The 10,051-nt window shown below is 54.0% G+C and overlaps 1 protein-coding gene across 2 annotated transcripts in view; it reads right to left on the reverse strand.

Moving 5' to 3' along the window:
* MAN2A2 (mannosidase alpha class 2A member 2) overlaps positions 1-10,051 on the reverse strand; it is an 18,656-nt gene that overhangs the window by 7,663 nt on the left and 942 nt on the right. For both annotated transcript variants that reach the window (XM_021708658.1, XM_008050238.2), the window contains exons 2-17: positions 9,307-9,456; positions 8,498-8,755; positions 8,282-8,426; positions 7,989-8,160; positions 7,442-7,569; positions 7,039-7,212; positions 6,449-6,635; positions 3,942-4,119; positions 3,456-3,658; positions 3,067-3,249; positions 2,777-2,891; positions 2,521-2,588; positions 2,218-2,383; positions 1,457-1,693; positions 1,079-1,201; positions 700-814 (exon numbers count right to left, since the gene is read on the reverse strand). In XM_021708658.1, the coding sequence (XP_021564333.1) occupies positions 700-814; positions 1,079-1,201; positions 1,457-1,693; positions 2,218-2,383; positions 2,521-2,588; positions 2,777-2,891; positions 3,067-3,249; positions 3,456-3,658; positions 3,942-4,119; positions 6,449-6,635; positions 7,039-7,212; positions 7,442-7,569; positions 7,989-8,160; positions 8,282-8,426; positions 8,498-8,755; positions 9,307-9,456 (2,602 nt within the window). The remainder of the gene's footprint in view (positions 1-699; positions 815-1,078; positions 1,202-1,456; positions 1,694-2,217; positions 2,384-2,520; positions 2,589-2,776; positions 2,892-3,066; positions 3,250-3,455; positions 3,659-3,941; positions 4,120-6,448; positions 6,636-7,038; positions 7,213-7,441; positions 7,570-7,988; positions 8,161-8,281; positions 8,427-8,497; positions 8,756-9,306; positions 9,457-10,051) is intronic.

Below are 10,051 nucleotides of genomic sequence, written 5' to 3' on the forward strand. Positions count from 1 at the left end.
TCAAAAAATTAGCTGGGCATGGTAGCACGCGCCTGTAATTCCAGCTACTTGGAAGGCTGAAGCGGAAGGATCGCCAGAGCCCAGCAGGTCGAGCGGGCACTGCACTCCAGTCTGGGCAACACAGTGAGACTCCAACTCAAAAAAAAAAAGAGATGTGAGGATGGGCCACAGCTGAGAGAATGAACCAGGAGAAACCAGAGCTGAGCAGGGGAGATGCTTTGCCCAATTCCCAGGGCATTTTTTTTTTTAAGAGACAGGGTCTTGCTCTGTTGCACAGGCTGGAATGCAGTGGTGCAATCATAGCTCACTATAGCCCCAAACACCTGGGCTCAAGAGATCCTCCTGCCTCAGCCTCCCAAGTAGCTGGGACGCATGCCACCACCATGCCTGGTTAATTTTTTTTTTTTTTTGTAGCAACAGGCTTTCACTCTGTTGTCCAAGCTGGTCTCAAACTCCTGGCTTCAAGCAATCCTCCCACTTTGGTCTCCCAAAATGCTAGGATTATAAGTGTGAGCCAATGTGCCTGGCACCCAGAGCATTTCTGAATGACCTTTATTCCAAAACAATGAAGCTTCCCAGTCTCAAATGATATGTTTGTTGGGAGCAGATATATACACAAAGAAGAGGCAGGAGAAAGAACCTGTTATAGCCTGTGGAGTCTCCTCCTGTTTTCAGACCCTTCCCATCTGCAGAGCTCACCTGGCAGATTATAAAGCCGGACCACCTGGTGAATATGTTCGTAGTATGCAACCACCTCTGAGAAGAAGGGGCCTTCAGTGACACGCAGCACAGGGGGTTCCTTGGGGACATAGGGCTGGGGAAACAGCAGGTGGTCACTGAACTCACAGCACAGAAAGAAAAGCCAGGAGGTGCCAGCCCAGGGCTGGGCAAGGGAGTGCTCATTTCCAGCAAGCTCTGACTGATACCCCCCCGCTGAGTGGATGGAGTTGCTCAGCCCACCTCCCAGAGGCAGCAAAGGCAAGTAGTCAGTCTAGGGCAAGGTCTGTGCCCCCGGCTCATGCCCTCCCTGGGAAACCTCCCAGAGCCTGCTGAGTTTCTCAAGGTGTTTTTAGGGTACCTTGGCCTCGCCATCAGGCAGGAAGAGGTAGGCTCCACTCTTGTCTTTGGATGTGCGGGTGCCATAGATGAGGAACTCCATGTCCACCCTCTGCTCCTGCTCCTCGTCCACCCTTCGGATGCTCTGCCAAAAAACATAGCCCTGACCCCTGGCCCCACACCAGCATGTCAGGCCTGCCTCCTGGGAGGACAAGGACTAACTTCCCCAAGAAGCCACGCCCAGCTTCCCCCACACCGTCAGCTGGGAGCTGAGAGGGCTCACGCATGGTCCCCAGTCGGTCAGGTGGCAGCATGCTCATGGGGCCAGAAGGCAGCCCTGCACTGACATGCATGCCCTGCTCTGGCCCCTGGCCCTTCCCCACCACCCCTAGCCCTTTACCTTGAGGAGCCCAGTAAGGCCTGAGAACCAGACCTGCATGTAGCGGTTGCTGAGGGCGAAGTCGCTGGTGCCAGAGTCAATGATGTGGAGAGGGAATGCCTCATGCCTGCTGATGGACAGCTGCCGGCCGTGCAGGTAGATGCGCACGGAGGAGGGCAGCGTGCGGTGCCCATCCAGGCCCAGCTGCAGTTGCAACACACCCAGGCCCAGGGCTGGTAGGCGGACAGGCACAGATACCTGCAGGCACAAGAGAGATGAGGAAGCATGGGCCATGGCATGGTGTCAGTTCCAGATGCAGGCCTAGCATTCTGGAGCTGGGGCATTCGCTTACTAACAGAGGGCCTGGACAAGTCCCTAGCCCCATCAGGGCCTCTGTCCTCTCCTCCAACACTGGAGGTGATAAGACTTGCCCCATATTCCTCGTCAGACTTATGAGTCTCAAATGATATTTGAAAAACTATGAGATGGTAGCCACGCATTAAGCTCTCAATAAATGTGGAATGAATGAATGATAGGACATTATAATGGCTATTTTTACTATTATCATCACCACTCCAGCCTTCCCTTCCTTTTCAAGGACAGACTCACATCCCAACAGCAAGCATCCTATGGGCAGCCCCTCTCCCCAGGACACCCGCCCCAACCTGGAGGGCAAGCACGGTCACAAGCAGAAAGATGGAAAGCTGGTGTCAATGGGCAGAGTAGTCAGTGATGGGCACAGAGGACCAAGGTCAGAGCCACCCACTAAGCCCTCGCCTCACCTGGTAGACATCAGGGACCACCTCGGTGGCAGAGCTCCAATGTGCACTGATCTGCACAGCCAGGGGCTGCCCCTCCTCTGAAAGGACACGCACCCGGGGAGAGTTGACCAGCAGGGACACCACGCTCAGCCGCTCCTGTTCCAGCGGGTTGAATAGCACCACAAACCTGTGCACAGAAGGTGGGGTGACCCGGCAGGAATGTTGGCCAAGGTGAGAGCCCCGTGGTGGTTCAGCAGGTAGGTGGGTGAAGGGGCTGAGAGCAGAGAGTGCCCCCGCCTCTCTGTGTGGCCTGGCCCAGCTCACCTGGGTGAGGAATCCAGCTGGATCACTGTGCGCTCCGGCAGGGCATCATGACTTAAGCGGGTGTCATCCTGGAAGAAGTGGGCAGGAAGGGAAGGACCATCACGGGGCTGGCTCCTTCCCCCGTGATGGATGTGGAGCACCAGTGGCACTGGGCAGAGAACTCACCCAGGAGCAGGGAGGGAAAGGAGCAACACCCTCACCAACAGCTCTTGGAATGGGACCTGTCTCCCCTGGCAAATCCAGGAGGCGGGCTCACCATTTGGAGGAAGGGTGCCTCAGGGTCAAAGTGGTAGGTCTCCTTGTCCCCCAGCACCAGATAGTGAGCTGCGTGAATGATGATCTGCTTCAGGTTGACCAGAGAGCGCAGAAGCCTGTGGGTGGGGCAGGAGAGGGACCAGGGAGAAGATGGCCACAGGGAAGCTGTTTGCCTCCGCCAAAGGACAAGCCCTGAGGCCTGCCCACTGCCTACACAACACATCTTGCTTTGGGATGGTTGGCGGGGCACGGAGGGGCTGCAGAGCCCACGAGAGAGAAGGCGGCCCCCACCTGACCCCATAGTCCACCACCACTGCCTCCTTGGCGGTGCCGGTGATTGCGTCATGGTGCTGGAAGAGCCCCAGTGTGCGCCGAGCTTCCGTCAGAAGGGTGAAGTCAGAGAGCGGGTACTGGCCAGACAGTCCAGAGCGGCGGGCATGTGCTGTGGCCAGGCTAAACAGAATCTCTGCCCCCCTGCGCAGAGAGAGAAGTCAGTTGTCTGCCTGCATCACTCCCCAGGGCCCAGACATGCTTCGCAAGCCCGACCCCTCTTCCTTCTCACCACTTCTCTACTGCCTTGGACTCTGTGCCTTCTCTTCCCTTCTGAGCCAATTCAGCTCACCCTAAGCCCCAAAGGCTGACTCTACCCCTCCCCATCCAGAAGGGGAGAAGGGTCTCACCGCAGGTGGGCTTCCAGAACTCGATCTAAGCTCTTGTAGAAAGGCCGGGAAGTGTAATAGCCTGTCCAGTAGTGATCCTCCCGGTCCGCATAGGAGAAGAAATCCCCACTCAGCACAGGAAACCCTGGAGGCCGGGCCCCTGGTTCCACGCCTGTCTTCTTGTACAGGGCATCAAAATAGTCAGAGAGGGTGCCAAACTGGGCCTGTGGGGACCCCAAAAACCCATTCCCATCAGTTCTAGAGTCTCCTGGAGATTGTGGCCACCAGGGCTGCAGCAAGCGGTTGGTGGAGATGCCAGCCCTTCTGGACCTAACAAGAAGTGGGAAGCCTGGGAGTCAATCCTGGCACAAAAGGAGAATTTTGCCCAAAGGTCAAGATAAAAACCCCGCTTTGGAGCTGGGAGGCAAGAGTGTGAATTCTCATGAGAAGGGGTGGGCTACAGTACTGCGGAGACCCCTGGTCACCTCCCCAGGCAAGCCCCCTCACCTGCACATGAAGGTCAGGCCTGCTGTTAAAGAAGTCAAAGAGTCGCTGGTAGTTGAAGAACTGGGCATCCCACTCCTGGGGTTTGTCATATCGGAAGTCATCACCAAGGGGCACCAGGAGGACATTGCTTCGGAATAGCCGGGACTTCTTCCGGTACTGGTCCAGAAGCAGGGCTGCCCTGGGGCAGAGGCAGACACAGGCGCAACGTGATGTCTCAGCAGTAAAAGACCACCGAGCAGAGCCACCTGAGAGCCAGTCCCTCTGAAACCCCCCATCAAGGAGTCGTTCTGCCTGTGGGTGGATACTTCCTGGGACAGGAATCCCGGCCCCATGAGAATCTAGTGTTCTCTGGACAGTTCTGACAACCAGAGAGTTCCTTCTTATGCTAGCCAGCGACCGACAGTTTTGACTGCCTGACCCCACTTCTGTCCTTTGACACCATACAGAACAAAGCAGTTCTTCCCACGACTATCCTTCAGACATAGCAAAGATGTGCTCATGTTCCTCCGTGCTTTCTCTACTTGGTCCCTATATGACGGTTGAGAATCTGCTCACCAGGGGTTCTCTGGCCAGTGTCCCTTGGAGTCAGAGACCTGGGGCTGGATAGGGTGGTCCAACCCACAAAGGGAAGACAGAGCAGTACCCCCTGGCCAGGTTAACACTCCCATGGGAATAGCGTCTATTTACACAGACACATGTAGCAGCCCCTGCAGTAACTCTGCGGTGCCTTTGTTAGTTACCATGTTTTCTACATATGTGGCTCAGCAAAGTCTTTTCATCCTGAACTTTCATGTTCTGTTTTCTGAAGCTAAGGGGGGAGCCTTATATTTATACCTTATCAATCATATCTGGTTGGATTCGATCTACCTTCCAACATGTTGAGATCGTTGGGGATCTGATTCTGTTCTCTGGATAGCCTCACCGCCCACCAGTCAGCAGTAAAGTACTGGAGTTGAGAGCCTAGACTCCAGAGCCATGTCACGCCAGCACCAGCGCTGCAAGTACTTGCTGGTAACCTTGGGCAAGTGACAATCTCTTGGTTTCCGGTAAAATGAGGATAACACCTGAATGTACCCATATAATGTTACAAGAATGCAAGTGAATTGAATGAATATTTGTTAAGCACTTAGAATAGTGCCTGACATAATAGGAACTATATATAAACATATTTTTATTTTCTTTTCACCCAAATTATTGGCATAATCAGTAGAAAAATAGAGCCCTGTGGCACGAGAGGCCCCTTCCTGTTTTAATTGGCATGTTATAAATATCACAGTTCAAAGAGTCACTAATCTACTTAGCTGTGCTTCTCCTTTTCTGTTTTGTTCTCAAGAGAGGATTCCTCAAATACCACTTTCCCCTAATCTATCAGTCTGGTAAGCTTTCGAAAGAGAAAATGAAGTTATTTCATGGCCTTTTCTCTGTGAACCTAGGCTAGCCTCACTGACCATAGCTGCTGCCTTAAGAAAAACCATGCCTTAGATTCTTGCCTGGAATCATTCAGATTTCTAGAAACAAAAGACCTTTTTCTTTCCCTTTGGTTACATTTCACCTCTAGGATATCATGGAGATCAGAGCATTGCAAAAAAAAAAAAAACCAGTTCAACTTGTTATACTCTTAAGGTTCTGGCTAAATCGCTGTTTAGATCAATCTTTTTCTCTTTTTTTTTTTGAGCTGGAGTCTCACTCTGTTGCCTAGGCTAGAGTGCAGTGACACACTCACAGCTACTTTAGCCTCGACCTGCTGGGCTCAAGCAATCCTTCCACCTCAGCCTTCCAAGTAACTGGAACTACAGGTGTGCGCCACCATGCCTGGCTAATTTTTCTTGATTTATTGTAGAGATGAGGTCTTGCCAAATTGCCCAGGCTGGTCTGGAATCCTGAGCTCAGGCAATCCTCTTGCCTCCACCTCCCAAAGTGCTGGTATGACAGGCATGAGCCACCACACCTGGCTGTTTAGATTGTTCTTGACCAGTATTTTCCCAAGGGGCTGATTTCAGCAAGACTGACATCTTTAGGGGTCCCTACTGACTTTCTCAAAAGGGACATGGCTGTTTCCCAGAGGCTGAAGGCTGTCTGGTGGGACTGAATGTGGATCTGAAAGGATTCCAGGTCTACTACACTGAGGATCCTGGTTGACTTGGAGCCCAGTCACAATCCCTGAGCTAAACGAAGGTACCTTGGCCTGAGGTTTGTAGAACTATGAATAATCTGAGAATCATGCCCTCTGAGTTAGTCAGCTGGTTCTGGCAGTTTGTCTTAGCACCACAGAACATACTCATTTGGGAAGATAAAAGCATCCTGGGAAAAGTGTTTACTTAGAGCCATTCCAGCTTTTCTGGGAGACTCGGTAAGGAGCGCTTGCAGCTGCTGAATGACCACCTGAGCCCACCTTCTACTTTCTAAACATGGCTGCATCATGCAGCCCCCATGTGGTGCAGCACGGCCCAGACCAGAGGCCAGGCTTCCTGAATCCTCTGTGGAGCAAAAGGGCTGGAAGCAGATACCTCTCTGCCACGTTGGCCTCTGTGATGGCCCGGGGTGGCACCTTCCAAGGGCAGTTGATGCGCCCACCAGGCAGGCGTTTGAAATCAAACTGGCAGCAGATCTTGGGATCTGGGCCACAGGTATGGGGGACGTCATAGCTGTAGAAGGGCATCATGTGGCAGAAGATATCTGTGCTGGAGTCCGAGTCTGTAGAAGACACGCCATGTGGTCAGCCACCAGCAGGCAGCCTCTGGAGCAGGGCACAGGGACGTCAGGGGAAGGATTCGCTTAGGCTAAAGGCAGCCCTGACGGACAGTGAGGCTGTATTGGACTTAAGACTAGAAAGAGCATGCAGGTCAGGACCAGACAGGGGAGATCCGGAGCCCACAGCTCCTTCAGGGAAGATGCACACAGGGCACACCAAGGCTCTTGGAACAGAGAGCAGGCCCCAGGAGGCCAGAAATCAACGTGATCCTTCTCTAACCTGAAGTCTGTACTAGCGCCTGTGGATCTGCTCTGAAGCACAGTGTGGGGTCTTATTTCTAATATCCCTGCTGTTCCCTCGTGAACACTACACTGCCGTGACCCCCTCTACTCTACCTGACCTTACCCCATGTTTGCCTCCACATGAACTCCAGGCTATGGGTGGCAGCAAAGTGCTTCTTGATGGCATAATGCACCCTCTGAATCAGCATGCTGGTCAGGTTGGCACGGCGCAGGAGGTAAGGCATGGTGGAGCTGTATCCGAAGGGGTCCACTGCCCAGCCAGAGCGCGGGGTTGCACCTGGGCAGGGCACAGAAGCCAGACATGCCCTGAACACCACAGGGCCTGGCCTCTCAGCCTCCTGCTGGGACCCCAGTCCCGCCTTGGCAGAGGGCAGACAGATACCATCACACCAGGCCCGCACTGGGAGGGTAAGCCTCGAAAGGGGATCACCCCTTGGCAATCCCTGGGACCTCCAGCACCCCGCCACAGCACTGAGGGCAGACCCCATGCCTGGGCCTGGACTCACCAAGGTTTCTCTCCAGCCACTGGTGTCCTTCAATGAGCTGGTCAATCAATGCAAAGTAGTGGGAGTTGGCCTCATCCGGCATCACCCAGCCTCCTGTCGCAATCTCCAGCTGCCCGTTTCCCACCAACCTATAGTTAGGGACTCACACTCAGCAAGCATGAAGTGGGGACCCTTATGCCTAGTGCTGCCAACCAGATGTCAGGGCCTACGTGTATTGGCCTCAGTGAGCCAGTTCACCTGGACCCACACTAGCTCTCCTTTCCTCCCAGTCAACTACCATGCTGCCCCAGCCCTGCTCATCTCGAGACCTTTGTCTGTGCTTCTAGGGGGAAGGCCCCACGCAGTCTGTTATGCTCACACAGCTTCGCTTTCATCTAATGCTAGTGGCCCAGCACTTGTATCCTCCCCTCCCCCATCATTCCTCATCTCTGCAACAGCTCCCTGTGCCTCTCCCTACCACCCTGACACCCACCGCTTAGGTGAGACCTGCCCACCCAGCCTGGGGTTCAAACAACAGCCCTCCCACACCTCCCTGCCTGGCACTGGCCTTCGGACTGCCGCTTTCTTTTGGGCATTGATGTTGTCCCACCACTTGGCGAAGAAGGAGACTTCCGCCCAGAGGAAGCGCCGCCGGGGGTCCTCCTGCAGCTTGGACACCATGCTGTTGAGGATGTGTTGGGTCTGCTCTGTGTAGTACTTGTCAAAGGTCTTGATCCAGCCTGGGGAGCCAACGGAGGGTCCCCTAAGGATGCCATCAACTGCTTCAACTGTACCTCCCTTACACTGGCCATGAACAAGACCACTTCACACCCCAGCTCCAGGGGTCTGCAGGGCCCTCACCTGGGTCATTGTGAGAATGGGGTACCACGAACACCTGCAGGTCTTCAGCATCCCAGTCGTGTGGCCCATAGGAGATATCAAAGCCTTGCCGCCACACCCCACCATCCATGTTGTCAAACGGCAACTCCTCTGACACAGTGAGCATCTGCCAGGCAGGGACGTGGCTCAGTGCCCCCTCCATGGCCACCAGAAGCCCCTGCCAGCTCAGACTCTTACCTGCAGCTCTGGCTTCTGACCCCGGCCTCCCAAAGCAAACTGGCAGTCCTGAGGGGAGACGGAGAAGAAGCTCGGCCGGGGCTCCGGCGGCACCACCCAGGAGCCGTTGGCTGTGTAGTAGGGCAGCAGGGCGGGAGGGCCCTCTGCGTTGGCTGTCAGCTCCAGCACAGAGTCCTTGATGTGGCTGATAATCTCATGGTTCTCCTCCAACAGCTGCTCCAGCTGCTCGATGCGGTTCTGCAGCACAGAAATTTGGCTCTGCCAAAAAACCAGAAAGCAATCACCACAGCTTCTTAGCCACAGCGAGGAGGGTCTCTGCCTGGGGCCTGTCACCTGAGGCCTGACTATGATCCTTCCCTCCTCCGTTGAAGCCAGACCACAAGACCAGGGACGGGTGGCGCTGGTCAGATTGGAGGAGATGTACACGTCACCACTGAGTGCCGTCACTCTCTAGCTCATGCATGGCAAAGATTTCCTCTTACTCGCCTATGCTCAACAGTCAGTGTTGTCTGTCTGGAGCACTGGGCTGAGAGGGATTGCATCAGGGCTTAATGGGAAAAAATGCTGCAATCCATTAGCAATGTCTGCCAGGAACTCAGAAGGACAGACAGCAATACCCATTGCCATTTTTTTCTTCTTTCTTTCTTTCTGCCATCACTGTTTCTAGCTTTGGGTTTCTACAACACCTGCTGAACCATCAGGTTGGGAAGGAATGTTCCTGTCCTGTACTGACATGAGTCTCCAGCCCAGGAGATAACCTGAGCCCAAATGACTTAAATACAAAGAAATTAGCAACCAGACACACTCACCCGGGGGAAGTTCCCGCCATTCTGGTGTCGGATGGGATCATGCTGCACTCGATCCAGCATGAGGTAGAGGGAGAAGACGGCCACACAGAAGATAGCAGCCCCACACACTGTCACTTGCTTTTTCAGCTTCATACTGGCCTCCAGACACACCTGGCAAGAAGGATACCATCTGTAGCTCCAGTATGCAAAATCCCTTTGGTGGTCTTTCCACCAGTGAGTTCCTCGGGTTGTTCCCAGGGAACACCTATTTGTCTGACTCCAGTAAAAAGCAAGCTTCTAAGTGCCAACTCCCAACATTAGCTGTGGATCCTGGCTCAACCCTGACTTTTTTTGTTTTTAGTTGGAGTCTCCCAGGACAGAGGGCAGTGGCACAATGATGGCTCACTGCAGCTTCAACTTCCTGGGTTGAAGTCCTTCTGCCTCAGCCTCCCGAGTAGCTGGGACTACAGGTGTGCCCCATCACGTGCAGTTAATTTTTTGATTTTGTGTAGACACATGTCTCCCTGTGTTGCTTAAGCTGGTCTCAACCTCCTGGGCTCAAGTAATCCTCTGGCCTCGGCTTCTCAAAGTGCTGGGATCATAGCTGTGAAGCACAGTGCCTGGTCCAACCTTGATTTTGATTGTCTTGGCTAAGACTCAGAAAGTACAAGTGAGCTGGGTTCGGTGGTTCAGCCTGTAATCCCAGAGCTTTGGGAGGCTGAGGTGAGTGGATTGCCTGAGCCCGCGGGTTCGAGACCTGCCTGGG

This window comes from Carlito syrichta, unplaced genomic scaffold, assembly GCF_000164805.1.
Source record: "Carlito syrichta isolate Samal-C Ts95f unplaced genomic scaffold, Tarsius_syrichta-2.0.1 Scaffold143305, whole genome shotgun sequence".
Taxonomy (NCBI): domain Eukaryota; kingdom Metazoa; phylum Chordata; class Mammalia; order Primates; family Tarsiidae; genus Carlito; species Carlito syrichta.